This window comes from Adiantum capillus-veneris, chromosome 11 (genome assembly GCF_014529385.1).
Source record: "Adiantum capillus-veneris isolate H3 chromosome 11, ASM1452938v2, whole genome shotgun sequence".
Lineage (NCBI taxonomy): Eukaryota > Viridiplantae > Streptophyta > Polypodiopsida > Polypodiales > Pteridaceae > Adiantum > Adiantum capillus-veneris.
Genome location: NC_140941.1, coordinates 139,103,952 through 139,120,347, shown reverse-complemented (window position 1 = coordinate 139,120,347; position 16,396 = coordinate 139,103,952). Strand labels below are relative to the sequence as shown.

The 16,396-nt window shown below is 42.4% G+C and overlaps 1 protein-coding gene across 1 annotated transcript; it reads left to right on the top strand.

Annotated features, from left to right (window-relative positions):
• Window positions 1–1,421: 1,421 nt before the first annotated feature.
• Window positions 1,422–9,933, top strand: LOC147448108 (uncharacterized). Its single transcript, XM_086524489.1, has 4 exons — window positions 1,422–1,894; window positions 2,013–2,250; window positions 2,383–2,514; window positions 9,560–9,933. Exons 1-4 carry the CDS (start codon window positions 1,561–1,563, stop codon window positions 9,684–9,686), a joined length of 831 nt encoding a protein of 276 aa, XP_086380615.1. The 5' UTR covers window positions 1,422–1,560; the 3' UTR covers window positions 9,687–9,933.
• The last annotated feature ends 6,463 nt before the right edge of the window (window positions 9,934–16,396 follow it).

The window sequence follows — 16,396 nt, the reverse complement described above, 5'->3', positions numbered from 1 at the left end:
GTGGACAGGGGGCAGGTGATCTGAGCCATCAATCACATGTCAATTATTGTGAGGAATCCCACCTTTGAACCACTAGATGCTTGCAAAGTCAAGCAACAAAAAATCGCATATGGCTCGCTTATGTAAGATAGCATGTATGAACAAAATAAGGGATTTATAACTAGGTACATTTATACCTATTCTTGACACGCGCTATATGGAATTTTTACATAGTGGACTCCTCGAATCTATAACTGGCTCCTCTCCCAACAGAATGGTCATGCATAGACCATTCATGTAACATACAATGGCTCTTGGCGTCTGCCGATCGCCATGTGGTCACACATATTACAGGTAATGGTCACCACGATCATTCCCTACCCCGTCAAGGTCTGGGGTCGGGGGGTTGTGCATCTGCGCCCTCCGTCTACTGGACTTTCTTCTGCAGAATGCAACGCGTAGTTGTGGGATCTCTACCAAGTCAGCACACAGAAAAGCTGCAGGTGACGACCACTCAGCATGCACCAGCTCAGCAGTCGGAATCGTGCCTGCTCATGACACCTCAACATTCGGAATCAAGTCGATGCAACTGTCACAATAGCCAATCATTGCCAACCATCTCAGCAGTATGAATATTACCTCTTGCTGACACCTCAACATGCATAATGGGTAATGATTGTCCATGCAGCTAATCATTGGCTCTGTAATCTAACTTCTATGCAGTATACTAAACAGTGACTGAGTGCACCTGCGAGCTTCAATCCCTGCCAGCGCTGATCAGTGATGTGCTACCTATTCCCTAAAAAAATTGTGTTGGCCCCCCTCCCCCGGATCCTTGACGGTCGGGAATGGACACTTAGTGTCCATTCACTCATAATACCTGCGTCCCCATGGCTCCCGGCCTCCGTCGCGATCGCCAAGGGGTCGCAACAAGGTATTATGAGGAATGGACACTAAGTGTCCATTGCCTACCCCATAATTTCTGTTTCCTAGCTAAAGGAATGTAACTTTCTATAGCTTTGCTTGTTGCATGGTCATGTGTCTACTTTAGCTTTGCGTTTGAAGCTTCTTCTAGCCTCCCAAGACTTATCATGCCTCTACTATATCTAGTGGCAAAAGAGCAACTTCTAGTCAAGAATCAAAGATGCATCACCTCTTGTGCTTTTTTCCGGAAAAATCTTCATCTTTGATAGTTATTGGCAGTTTGGCATGCACCCCACCCTGTTGGTCTCATGACGGGTGCAAAAGATGACTTGTATAAAGGGGCATTCAGGTCCAAGTTTTCAAGAGCAGGATTGAGAATGTAGAGTGAAGGTCACTAAGCAAGCACGTTGACGAGTCAAGAGAGACGTGTAAATTGTGTAATGTACAAAATTCATAATTTCTCGCACGAAAAGCTCTAACTGTGGAGTCTGAACGACGCGTTATATCGCGACACGCGGCCTGGCAATTCATGCTGCCTCCTGCTCTCTCCAACCCTCCCCGCCGCTTCATCTTCACCTGCAGCTGGCCGCTGCCCACGCTGCTATCCACAGCCTCCCCTCTCTCTCGACACCATCTTCTGCAGCTGCCAGCTCGCACATGATGCAGCAGCAGCACCACCTCTCCATGGCCTCCCTCACGCAAGCCACCTCCCTCTTTCGCCATATCGACCCTCTGCTCTCGCCGTGCAAGGGCCACGCCCACTTCCGCAACAGCATGCATTCAGCAAGCGCCCCTTCTCTTCCAGCTACTCTTCACTGCAGTTCCCTTTCTTCCGATGATTGTACTTATGCTGAACGTCGAGCCACAACCTGTCACTCCAGTGCGGCAAGCTTTGAGAATGAAGATGACCACGCCGATGATGATGGTGGTGGTGGGCGTTCTGGTGCTGAGAGGAGCTGGAACTCTCAAAGCAACAATATTGACACGATCTGTAACTTTCAATACTCTATGGTTAGCGCCCCCGCTAATTACCCGCTCTTTCTTGACCTTAATGAGGAAGCCACGTCTAGCCTGCCACTCATGATCAGCAATCAGGCTATCTTTTGCAGCCAATCCTCGACGCAATTCTTTGTGGCCTAATCCCGAATCAATTACACCGGACTTCGTCCCCACATCCCCATCTCTCAACTCGTCATGTGTAATTACTGTGGAAGATGGGCCATTGACCAATGTGAGCCTGCCACCTGTCCACCATTTCTCACGCACCAAAAGAAAATTGAGTTCTGGGGATTTCGACAAGTCAACAAGTAATTATAGCCCTTCCAAGTGCCATTTTGCCAAACGCAGGTATATATATATATGCCATTAATATTGAGCTTTAACAATTTTCTAATCAAAACATGAATCGTTTTCTTCTTGGGAAAAAATTAGACTCATTTTTATACCCATCTTTTTAAACTTTGAAATCTTTATCTTCAGGACATTAAGAAGTCAATCGGTCGAGAGAGTGCGAGTGCCTGCCAGAAGTGCAAAAATGTCAGAGATTCCTCACGACAACTACTCTTGGAGAAAATACGGTCAAAAGCGCATTGCAGCTTCACCTTATCCCAGGTACTACCACACTACCACCGCAGTGACCGCATACACGACTCACAAATATTTGAGAGATAAGATCACGAGGCCTCCGTACTGGGCAAAAGATGACCATTAAAGAAAACCAATTTGAACCATTTCTATTTTATCCTCTGTCCCGCAATCGCCTTATTTGAGACAGTCAAAAGGCACCACTACGTGGTAGACTTGGTCAAGGGGAAAGAGGGAGCTAGTCTCTAGACTCGATGGAGAGAATTGTGGCCTAGCAAATCGAAAATTGTTTGGTCCAAATAGGTACTTTACAGTGATACAACGTTGGCCTTTAAGATAGCCCGTTTCTAACTGTGCAAAAGAAAATCATTTGCCATGGTATGCCTAGTTGTGTGTGTCCCCAAAGCATATTTTGTGAAACAGAATTGAAGTTTCATAAAAGCGCCATCATTAAATTATACTTACGTAAGTAGTGGGAAAGTACCTCTCTTTAGAGTAAAAGCATTTATAGTTTATTATTGTACATTCTTGGCATGCATAAGGCTATAGGGAAAGTGCCAAGAGACTAAAGCACAAGGGGTCTTTAATATTGAACACTCCATGATGGGATCTCGAGCACGCAACCCACACACAAACCTCGAGCATGATGGACAACAAGCAAAAATGTGTCGATCAATGCCTCCCCCCCGCCCCCCCCGCGCGCTTGATTTGAACCTATCACTTGGGCTGTGGCAACACAACCAGCGAACCACATGGGCATTGCGTTTTGTTGTCCACAGAGCCCAAATAAAAATCTATAAAGTAATCCCCGTGCAAGGCAAGGGGGAAGCAAACTAGGACAAAGAAGATAAACTCGGACATGTCTCTTTAAAATAGAATAGTTGACTCTACCGGGCATCTCGTGTGTTTAGCTATCCGTCGTAATCCCATGTCGAGGTCTTCATTGAAGATCCCGTGTTCTTTAGTCCCGAGAGAAAAATTGTGTCATCTTGGTCGTATTGTAATCAAAATAGCCTATGAAATTTGAGAATAGCGGAATTAAGAGAATTAGAGTAAGCGTTTTTGTGAGGCTACTTTGAGAACATTGAGAGTGAACTTAATTAGCAGTAGCAACATAGCCATACATTTAATTAACTTGGCATGAACAATACTTTTGCAAGAGAGAGAGTTAGAGAACTTGACAACAATTGAGGACCGGGTTTTGTGGAGCCGGTCCCCCTCCAATAGGCTTTTGTATTATAGATTCTCCCATCAAGAGACACTTGGTACAATACAATCTTTGTGTCCCTTATGACCTAGGTGATGCAATGAAGATGGAAAGCTTCACGCATCATGAGCATAATATAATCTTTCTAAAAGCATTAACCATCCCCGGCGTCAGTCCCAATGCCTTAAACACCTTCAAAGGTGGAGAGAGCTAGCGGGAAATGAGGGTACTAGGGAAGAGGAGGAAGAAGGACTCATAGGAGAAAGAAATAGTTCCTCACTTATCAACACTCTTCTTGCTTAGCATACATAATAGCATAGTAATGAAGATGGAGAAGATGGCAAGCTTAAGCATTGGAGCATGGCTCTTGGTTGGATTTACAGTCCATAGCCAAGAGTGTACTTTCTCAACAAGCTTGGAGAAGGAGATGGCGCTCTTGCACTTTGCACTACACACAATGTGTGTGTGTGTGTGTGTGTGTGTGTGTGTGTTGGGGAGGGGGGGGGGGGGGGGGGGGGGGGGAGTATACCCCCCAAGCTACCCCGCTCCTTGTTTTGGTCGACCCCCTCTTCTAGCTCACGATGGAAGCTCATTGGGCCTCTTTAAGCCTGGCTAATCACATGCAGAGTGCATATCAAGCAAGCATGCTAGCCTTGGGACAAGTGTCCTCCTTTTTCCTTTGAGAGAGAGGACTTGATAAATGCATACACAATTAATTAAATTGACTAGTTTATCATTGGACCCCTTGAGAGGCCAACCAATAGGCTTTAGGCACACCATGAGGCAACCTAGTAGGGGCTTGATATGTGTCCCATTTGCCTCTTTGAGCAAGGAGTGTCCCTTGGGTGAAGAAGGAGTTGGTCAACACACCCCCTACTCTTGGGGCTCACCCCCTACTTTGTGGGCTCAAGCTTGACTTTTGGAACACCTTAATCCCCTCTAGCACCTTAGTCATGAAGCCCACCTTAGTCATGAAGCACCTCAAGCATCTTAGTCAGCAAGCACCTCAAGCTTGGGCCGGGTTCCCACCTCAAGCACAATCCTAGCTTTCCTAAGGTCTAAAGACTTTTAATACTAATCTTTGGAGGTCTTTAATGAAGATAACCCTAATGTATTTAAGCTCCATTAGGTAGCATTGCTCTTTGACAGACCATCTCTCATTTGGACCCCTTTAACCTTGGCACTTTGTTGAGACAGATCCATAAGCACATGTATATATATTCTAACCCTTGTTCCCGTTTATTCTCCCACATTAAATGATCAGTTTAATATGAGAAAATCATTTGGGTTGGTTAGATATTAGATTTTATGACATTACCTCTCTCTTGAAATCATAGTCATCCTCAACTATGAGGTAGAAGAGATAAATTCTTAGTCATTAGTCGATGTTTCTTAGCGGGTAGAGGATCCCTTTTTACCCTATGAAATCATTCCAAGATGGATGACTAATGCATTTGGTGCTTGGGAGACGTAGCTGCGCAAGCATGTCTGCTATTTAGGCCATTCCATTCTCCCAAAGTAGAGTGACAAATTCTACTTGGTGTTTGAGAGACATCATCATCACAAACATGATTCTAAGCATGCATACTAGATTTAAATTTGTGTACAATGAAAAGAAAATTAGTCTTATAAGACAAAAACATTGGTAATTTAAAAGAAATATGTACATTTTCTCACTCTAATGTAGCATTGTAAGCATTGACAAGGTTCATACTATCCTTACGTTGTATTCCTTGCATCCATCTAGCATCTTCAAAATAATAACTTTTGAACTTAATAAGATACCGTGAGATAATCTTACCATGTTGTAGTACCTTGGCTTCATGCCAAAGGATAGCTTCGGGTTGTAGCACCTCTTCTTGGTCTTCGATTTCTGGAGGGTCTTCAATAATTGGTTCACTTGGTGGCTCTCCTTTGTAGGGCTTAAGTATGTCTAGTCAATTTCAAAAAATGATGCATTAATTAAAATATTTTGAAGATGTTGCAAAGGTAAAGGTGCAAGACGAGCGAGCAGAGGCAAGGAGGGGCGGCCTCAAGCTTCGTGATGAGAGAGGGGACGGGGGGCGGGGGCGCAAAGCCAGATGCTGAGGCATGTGCAAGTTTGCTGGTTTTTTTTAGAGATTTGATGAAGCGATTGCAGTAGCATCTCGGCGTCTTGGTGCATGTGGTTAGGCTTGAGACTCTAGTGACCTATTCGCCGAAGGGCCTGAGTTCAAATCCGCTCTAGTTCTTTTCGAAAGTAAGGTCCTCCGCTCATACAGGGGAGCATCAGATTCATAGGAATATTTGGTAAAATGAATATAATAAAGAACGTACCAGTATGTATGTATGTATAAGTAGGCTTGCATGAAAGCATTTTGTATGAGACAATGGTTGGGCAGCTTGAGTTGATAAGCCATTTCATTGATTGGCTTTAAGATTTGAAAAGGAACATAGTATCTTTTTGCTAGTTTAGCATAATACTTTTGATAGCCCATATGACTTTTGCCCATCGTTTGCCTCAATCGAGCCTTGGGAAACTTAAGTAAGACCCAATCATTTTCTTTACACGCTAAGGTCCTTCTGCGCTTGTTAGCAGCAGCTTTTTGCCTTCGTTGAGAGATGGATATAGCCTCCTTAATATTTTGAAAAGATTCTTGTAGGTCATGATTTTACTCACCAGCAGCGAAGATCTTCTCATGTACTTTAAGTAGCAAGGGACTTTTAGGTCTTTCTTCTATGATTTCAAAAGGTGCTTTTCCCGTAGAAGTATGGACAGTATTATTGTACGCATACTCTACAAGGGGTAAGTACTTTTTTGCATTGTGAGCGTTGATCTACTTGGCTAACATAAGTCTTTAGTAGATCGAGTATCGCAAGATTGACTATCTCACTTTGGCCATCCGTTAGGCCGAAGAGAAACTCAATCTTGTACCTAGGTTTTCAAAGAGACCTTTCCAAAAATTACTGGTCATTGGAGGACCTCTATCTAACACGATGATCCTATGCCTCGTGCCTGAATCTTGATGCCCGTCGACAAGGCCCTGGGGCCATAGCACCTTCCACGAAAACACCTTCCTTGGTTTGATTCTCTCTAAGTTGGGAAACTTTGACATTAATGAACTACAAATTGTCCTTCATTGTGTTTATTTATTGCCACAATGATTCTTTTCTTTTCTGATGTAAGCTCAATAAGATTCTTGAAAGACGTGCCGGTATGGGTGTGTGGGCACAATGCTCTGTAGCTAATGCAAAGCATCATATTGCAAAAAAGAAAAAAGATTTTGTGAAAGACAATTAGGAGCATTAAGATATTTCCCAGCCTTTCCAAATCTCTATTAAGGAGCAATCTCTCTGTGCTTTAAGGTGAAATTGGGTAGCCACTAGGTCTCCCTCTTTCCAGCTCAGCCGATGACGTCCCACAAGTGGGTCAAACGATTGAGTCCTTTGTTGTTCACCTTTCTAGAAATCTCTCTCCAGTAAGGGTTCAAAAGTATGCCAACAGATTAGGAGATCCAAGGGGACTAGAATGTTATGGTCTAGAAGTATCTGGGTAACTTACCCCATTCCAAAGCCTCCATCGCTCTGTTGTACTTGCACACCAACTCACCCATTGTGCCGCTTAGTCTCAGGCTGGTCCACTGAGGGGCTAATAGTTTGTCATGAACCTCAATCCCTTTCCATCACCCCCTTTTGAGTAGAGATTTTGCTTGGTCCATGATATTGTAGGTCATAATAGCCATGCCTAGTCTTTTTGCACAATCGAGACCACAAACTTGACACAGAGGGTTGAGGATCCCTACACCACCTTGTTCCACTGGTCTAGCAACTGTGTCCCATCTTTCCCATTGCCAAGGCATCGAGGCTTTGGTGTTATTTTTCCATAAAAACTTTTTAATCGATTTCAAGAACTCTTTCCAAATACATTTGGCTATTTTGAGGAGCGGGTTAGTAAAGGCAATGTAAGGGATCATGAAAGAGTTGATCACTTTGACCCTGCTAGGGAAGGGAAGAAGCACATACTCCCACCTTCTCATTTTGCTCCTGACCCCCCCCCCCCCCCCCCCGCCCCCCAAAGGGGGATCGTAGATGACCAAAGATCTTACCTTTCAAGACAATCTCTCATGTCCAAAAGATGGGTCGAAAGTGTCGTTCTGAGAAAGAGAGGTCAGCCTTGATTCATCAATATTGCACTTCGACCATGAGGCAACGACAAAAGTCTGCACAATCTCAAGCGCCTTCCACACAACCTAGGGGCAAGCTTTTAATAAGAGGAGTGAGTCATGTACAAATAACTTCACCAGAAGATGGTTGTTGTCGGGAAAGGCCAACCCTTGGATGTCCCCTCTCAAAACTTAATCTTTGAGCATAGTTCCTAGAGGGTGCGAGCTGATGGCGAACAACAAGGGGGCAAGAGGGCATCCGTGTTTGATTGATCTTTTGACTTCAAAAGAGCCCACAATTCCTTATCAAGTTTCCCAAGCTCAATAAGAGGAGATCATGAGGCAAGTACAAGAATTGGTAGACAAAGGGATGGTGAGGCCTAGATCGAGACTAGGTCCTCTCTCTTTTGTTCTCTAGTCCTTTTAGTGCAAAAGAAAGATGGTACTGCTCACAAGGTGGCTAGTGGAAAGGTCTGGAGATGCATGACAAGATGCTTGCCCCGTGTTGGGCTAACCTAAAGCTTGGAGGCATAACATGTGAGCTAGTTCGAAAGTATAGCAGAGCAGCTGAGGCTCAATAACTCACTGGAAGCCTTGGCTATCTAAGGCAAGAAACGTCCTTCTAAACCCTTTTTTGAGGGAGGTGGCCAGAAAGATCAATAACAAAGGACTATGATGACTAGCCAAATTTGGGATAGAAGCAACAGAAGTTGAAAAGGAACATACCAACTCCACCTCAATGGAACAAAAAGATTGTTGTTCAATAGAGTTTTATAAATGCTGGTTGCTTGCCTGTATTTTAGTTTCAAGTGGAAGGCCTAGCGGTGGCCCACGAATAGACATTTCCTAAAACTACAAACCAATGTTGTACACAACATCCTTATGGTATCACTAGATTGGTTTTATCCCCTAAACAAACAGTGGGGTAAGAAATGGCCAGAATCAAGATGAAGGTCAATTGTGAAGAACATCCGGTACCCACAATGGCCACTAGGGATGAAGGTTGAAGGTCCTTTGGGGAGCCTTGCCTATTGGTGTGAAGATCCTAGCCAGAGGTATTGATCCAAATAGGTGCTTTCAATGCAAAACGTTAGGGAGGACCAACCTCACTTGTTCAAAGAGTGCTCGACTATCTGTGGCTTGGCAGCAAGGAAGGTATGCAAGTGGGTTCAAAAGTCCTGGAAGGTACGGTTCTTTAAGAATGACCTATAAATAACTAGTTTCTCAGAGATTATTCAAGAAAGCAGTGAAGCAATCATCGCCATTGGGAAAAGAAGGAACTCTGAGGAATGGCTCAAGACTATTGATGCCACAATGATTGGTTAGTTGATGAGTTTTCTTTAGGTTGATGAATGTTAAGCTTAGACTTTCATTGATGCATCTTCTAGTGTCCTGGGGTGGTCCCCCTATTGGCCGATGTATCTATGTTGCTAAGAGAAGTCATGGCTTGTCACAAGCATGACTACAATTTGTAATTATTGGTTTTGCTAATATAATCAACTCACCATTGTGAGTTTTGCACACAAAAAAAGTTAGGTTAAGACCAAGGTAAAGCAAGACAACTATTCATCATCCTTCTTTTTGCAAAATTCCAAACCTGAGACATGGTGTGTGATTTCATTTTCAAAGGAGTCTTTGTTTCACGTGTGTAGATGCTTAGGAATGTTTAATTGAAATATATGAAGTGGGCTGCAAGTTGAAGTCAATTTTGGAATTTTTGCAGGGGATACTACAAGTGTAGTGGTGTAAAGGGGTGCCTTGCAAAGAAACATGTGGATCATGCCTTAGATGATCCTAGCATGCTCATTGTCACTTATAAAGGTGAGCATAACCACCCTACAACACTTTGATATGGGGGTTCTTCCAAACACAAAGATCCTCCTCGAGCCATTTTCCAAGAAAGGCAGTAAAGAGACTCTCTCACTCTCATGTTTAATAGAGGGTGGTTTTAGTGACAAATGGATCCCTGAATTTGAAGAGCCCAATTTTGATGAAGCATTTAGAAGAATGTTATGCACTTGGGCACTATCACACATGAATGAAAATATGAGCTCATGTGACCCACCTATGATGGTTCTTGCTCGCTCTTACCAACAATGTGCGTCTGTTTATATATATGTATGTGCGTGTGTCTATCTTCACATATCTCCCCATGACACATAATGCATTCTCTCTATCTCTCCCTTGTCATCCCTCACCACCTCTCTCTCTCTCTCTCTCTCTCTCTCTCTCTCTCTCTCTCTCTCTCTCTCTCTCTCTCTCTCTCTCTCTCTCTCTCTCTCTCTCTCTCTCGGAGTGGTCACCTACGGCGACAAAAAGACTATCAAAGTAACAAAATCTCTTTGGTGTCATCTACATTGGTGGTGTGTATGACGGTGGGCTACATTTGAGTCACCCATCAACCTCTCTCTCTCTCTCTCTCTCTCTCTCTCTCTCTCTCTCTCTCTCTCTCTCTCTCTCTCTCACACACACACACACACACACACACACACACACACACACACACACACATGGACATGCTAAATCAATAATAAACCAAGATTCACTAGCTAAAAATAAAACTCAATGAGGTGATTCATCTACTCTACAACATCTTGCACTACAACATCCTCTACAGAAGTAGATAATAAAATTGAAACCTCATCCCAGCCCCTTATGCAAGCGGAGCCCACCACTACAAATCCATCTCAAGCCCCTCAAGAGCCACTTAAGGAACAAACAAGTGTATTCCAGACTCTACAAACCTTGGCCTCAAATGTGCCAATCACAATTCCAGAACAAAATACGGCACTTAAGGCAAACAAAAGTATATAAGTTATGGCAAGAGGGAGAAGAACAAACTATGCTACCACAAGAAAGGGTAAGAGAAAAGTCATCACCACTAACCTCCTAACAAGGAGGAATCCACTATTCCCCTCCACAATGCTTTTGAGGCGTTGCAAGAAATGATACCCCTGGACATCTAGGAGTCTCCCCTAGAAGCATGAGAAGCGAGGGAGTATGGGGGCCATAGTGGATGTGTTGTTGAGGAGTTTTTTCCCCTTTCCCCATGAACCCTATTCTCCAAGTGACCTCCTGTAATGTGAAATGTATCAGGACAAAGGAGAAACAAGAACAACTTTGGCACATGATGAGGAGAAGAAGGCTGTCCTACTGGTGTTTTCAGGAGCACCACCTTGATGTCATCTCTCTAAGAAAGTAGAATCTTTGGGAAATCCTTATTTTCTACGATACTATTATCGATGGATCTAGTGGGGTTCTGACAAGAGTTCATAGGGACCTCAAGCCAAAAATTGTCTACTAGCATCTATCCGAAAGGTCATTGGGTGTGTCAATCAAGCTAAACGATACTAGACTGACGATCATCAATCATAATCGACCAATGATTCCAAAGTTAAAGGAAACCTTTGGAATGACTTCTCTCAACCACAAATTAAGGGTTGCTTAGTGGAGGACTTTAACATGGTGTGATCAAGGCAAGACCAGAGCGGTCCTCAAACATCCTCTCAAGGGGTGAGCTTAGGAAATGGTTGACTTTGGAGGAGGAATGAACGCTTGCTGATTCCTAGAAGATTGGTCCTTGGAGGGATGTTGCAGTGCTCACCTATCATTGTCAGTCAACCCAATCGGATTCCAGGCTGGGCAGGCTATACTTCTTGCACTATACTTCTCATACAAGATTATCGGATCACTTCCCCCTTCTTGGAATGTTGGAGTTTATGGCAAGAAAATAGTAGCAACCACGGGGAAGGAAGAAAATGCTAATCACTTGTCCAAACTTGTTTAAGGATCTTCATTTCAAGGTGCTGATGTCTCAATCATTCAGTGAGATCAATCAAGATATTGCAAAAGAGAGAGAGGACCCTAGGAAAAAGGCCCACAAAAAAATCTCAAACTGCAAATAGGAAGGTTGGGCCAACTGTGAAAAAGAATAGAGCTCACGAGGTGTACGTCCTTACCTCTTGTTCAAAGAGATCAAAAAAGAAAGTGCAAGGCAGCGCTTTGGAATAGGAACATGTTGAATGACTGAGGATTAAATAGAACCTCTTGACCAGGGATGAAGAGGAGATAAACACACTCTGATTGCACAACAAGGAGAGTCATATTAAGAATGAGAAAGCCAATAGGAATGCACTACTTAGATCTATTAAGGTGAAAAAAATACAAGCCACCATCACAACATTTCTTGAAAATAAAGGTGGGAAGATCACCAACCCGGACCAAATGACTCAGATGATACTTGGCCATCTCAGTAAAATTATTGGGAAAGAGGGCTCTTCCTCACCTACAATCAAAGAGTCAATGACTAAACAGTTTTTAACAACACCAAGGTTGGTGGACAAAAATAATGCAGGCTACTTAGAGAGAGTTGTTTACCTTAGAATAATTTTGTTCCACATTGAAGAAGATGGGCAAGAAAAATTTCCAAGCTAGGATGGGATCACCATTCAATTTTTCTAGTATTCTAAAAGGATTTGGAGCTGTCCTTTTTTACCATGATTGACAAACATTCATCTATGGCAAGCTAGAGCCAAGTGTGAAGAAGGGACTAATCAAACCCATCCCCAAGCAGGATGCCTATTCTCAGCTTACACACTAGAGAACAACCATGTTGAGTGTGGTGCACAAGGTCTTGGAAGAAATGATTGTTGAAATAATGTCTCCTATCTTGACAGAAGCTCCCCCCCATTAGCGTGGATTCATTAAGGAAGATCAATATATGACAACATACTAGTAGCCATGGTTGGCGTGGAATATCCCACGTTCTCTAAGCAAGAATGTATACTCATTCAGCTAGATTTGAACAAGGCTTATGATAGAATAATGTGGTCCTCTTTGTAAGGAATGTTGAGCCACTTGGGGTTTGGACCATGAATTTTCCAAGTAGTGCTCACCCTTGGCAAAGGTAGCTCATCCGATCTTCTCTTCAACTCAAGATTGGTCGGCTCATTTGATGTCAAGAGATCCATTTGATGTCAAGAGATCCATTTGTCAAGGTTTCCCCTTGGCCCCTCTTTGGTTTGTTGCATGCACCCATCCTCTAATAGCTTTGTTGGAGCAGGTAGTAGCAAGAAGACAGATCCAAGGATTAAAAATTCAAAATGGAAACCAGCTAATAATTAAGATATTTGAAGATAACTCATTACTATTTGAAGATAACTCATTAAGATATTTGAAGATAACTCATTACTATTTTTTCAACCTGAACATAACAATTTTATAAAGGCATTGGAAGTGGTTCAGATTTTTGCAATAGCATCCAATTCCCAATGTATTGTTGAGAAGTCAAGATTGATCTCCCTCTTTGAGGATGACAATCCTGACTATGCTAGATGGATCGGAGAGATTATTAAGAGGGGCAAAATTTTTAGACACTTGGGAGTACCTATGGGGAAGAGGATGACCTTCAAGCTTTTGACTGGTTTTAGGATAGGCTAAAACAAAAGATGAAAATATGGGAAATTATCCTACTTCCATTTCATTGCTGGGCAAGACTCATCAACACCTCCTTGATACCATACATTACCTTTGACTCTTCATTTCTCCAATTATGTCAGGGGAACTGGAAGGCATTCCTCAAGCCCATCAAGGAGTAACTATGAAGAAACAAAGTAACTGGAAGCGCGATGTGGCAATGGGGTAAGTGGGAGGCCATAGCCAAGACAAAGAATCAAAGAGGCTTGGGCATCCTAGACCCTTCCATTCACAATGAGGCCCTATGTGCAAAATTGTTTCGGACTTTGGCCAAATGTGGCCTGTATGGCTAGGGAAATGGTGATGAATACGAATTTGAAATCTAGAGGTGGAAAATAGTTAAAGATTAATATACAAAATATAATTTTTCCACACAAAGGAAACTCATTGGAAAATGTTGCAAAGCTGCCTCCACACTCATCTAGTCTCTTCATTTGGGATGAAGAGACCACATACTAGAAAAACATTGCTCTGCACTGATCTCCTTGGGGCCCCATTTTACAAGGTTTTGTTCTTGATTTCCATTGGATCGAGATTCTAAGACAACTCAAATGTAAGATCCCCAATTTTTGGGTCTCTTTTAAAAATTAAAAAAATGGATTCTAATGTCCGTTTTGTCAAATTGTGGATTTAAGATGCTTGATTGTTGACAGTATTGTAAGGTTCTAAAGTAAAAAGCAAAGTCATTTCCATGTTGCAGTAGGTCAGATGGATGTTTGGTTCAATTTTGGGAAAATCTGCTATTTTTAGCTTTTTCATGCTTTTTATGCTTTTAGGTCCTTTTTTTGCAAAAAGTAGGGTCAGGTCCTTAATCTACCTGTTCCGGAGAAGCTATGGTTCAATTTTGTAAAAATCTGCTTTTTGAGTGCTTTTCACGCTATTTTTAGCTTTTCATGATTTTTAGTGCTTTTTAGTGAAAAGCGAGTCTGCTTTCTTATTCCAGTGGACAAGAGAAACCCGTGATTCAATTTTAGAATTTTTTTCGTTTTACGCTATTTTTAGCTTTTTGTGCTTTTCAATGTTTTTGAAAAGCAATATGCTTTTTAGGATGACCTAAGCATAAAAATATTTATTTTGGTTTCCGTAGGATTTAAAAATGATCACCCGGAGGAAAAATGGGACTAAATGAGATTTTTACGGGAATTATTTTATAAAAAGCAGTACCATATATACGTCGGGGCAATACGGGAAATTCATAATTATGTCGAGACATCACGGTGCGACATAGTCTAGCCAAGGTTCCATTAGTTGGCCGGATACTGATCAATTTTACTTTAAAAATTGGATAGTAAGTGGAAGAGTTGCGAGCCAAAAGCCAAGCCATGTTTTTAACAAAGTTTCCAAAAGGCTTGCAGCTATTCTTGGGCCAAAAACTAGCGCTAGTTTTCTGCTTGGGACTCACTCCAACCTAGCCCACTGCCTATAAATTCACTTGCAATGCTCAATTTTCAGTGTTGTATGTTGCATCTACTATCGCAAGGCAATACGTAACTATTATACCGAGTGGTGCAAGCTCTTCATCATCATCTCCATCAAATCTTTTCTCTCGTTTACGAGAAGAAGAAGAAGAAGACAAATGATACTCTCTCTCTACTTTCTTACTATCTCCTCTCTCGTTTCACGATGTACGCGCTCTCTGAAAGCTCTCGTCGTGACAAAGGATACTCTCCCTCTACTTGCTTACTATCCCCTCTCTCGTTTCACGATGTACGCGCTCTCTGAAAGCTCTCGTCGTGAACACCTCTACGTAACTCTCATCACCTCTCTCTTGCGGAAAAGCAAGAAGCCTTTTGACAGCCTCTTATCGATTCTAAAGCAAGGTGAGAAGCTCTAAACTCCATAGCCATCATCATCTCTATGTGTGTGTGTGTGTGTGTGTGTTGTTTTTCATATGCCAGTGCATGTATGGATTTTCCAAGTACGCATGAATTTTGCCCATGATTATTTCATCATGTTTCACACATTGATTTATGCACACAATATGTTTATGATCACGTGTGTGCATAAAAAGCGCCTTTTGTTTCACGTCATAGAAATAGTAGGAACATTGTTTTGGTCATAACTCACAAACCTTTATGAATCAACCCTAACCCTTTAAACTAGAGATAAAACACATCATTTAGGAAATTTTATCTCTTCGTTTCATGTGAAAATCACGCACGAGCTAAGAGATATGGTCAAAAAACACTTGGATGTCTAGGGTAAAGGGGCCAATAAAAAACCGGGTCCCTGTTGCCCCGCCTACTTTATGTCTTTCAAGACCGAGAAGTAAGACACAAGTTCCCGCATGGTGGGTTTGTTAGTTGAGCATGAAATGAAATCATAGCCGTTGGATCTAGATTCAAGTCTTGTTGGCTGCTTTGTCTCATATTATACCCCTAGTGTGGCTTCCCATTCACACCCAATTTTGATACACACAAAAATTTCGTCATTGTCGTGCCTCACGCTCGGAGCTCCAATCATGGTGCAATTTCTACGACAGGTAGGCGTTGCTCCGCTCTTCCAATCGTGTCCATTCAGCCTGCAAACAAAGCATTCAACCGCCGACAATTTGCTTTGCAGCTTAGGTGGCCCTAAGTTGGCCCCTTTACCCTACTGCACTTAATCAAAATTTTGGACCCCGGGCTCCTTGGAGAACCACTCACTATATAGATTCACCGAATGGGAAAACCCACTTAACCAATTGAAATGCTTGACTAAACTTGATGATAAATGTATTCAGGTCTCCGTTATCACCTAGGGTATGCGAGTTATCAATCATTCCATAACCAGTTTTGCCTACACGTGTAGGGGTGCTACCAAGGGGGAGTACCATATGATGTCATGAGTTAACTGAGCCGCTTATGTATGATTTATGGTTTGTTTTTGTGATTTGATTTCATTTATTAGATGTCCATAAACTTGTGTGAGGGTATATGGTTAGTCAACCTGAATCGCATATGCATATATAATTAACGTGTCTTTCTTTTTGGGTTATCGTTTGTTGTGTGAGTATCATACATGTAATGTGATGTGATAAAATTCTAGTCTATAGTATGGAGCTGAGAGTGATGCATTGATTTGAGGTCAAACACAATCATTTTCA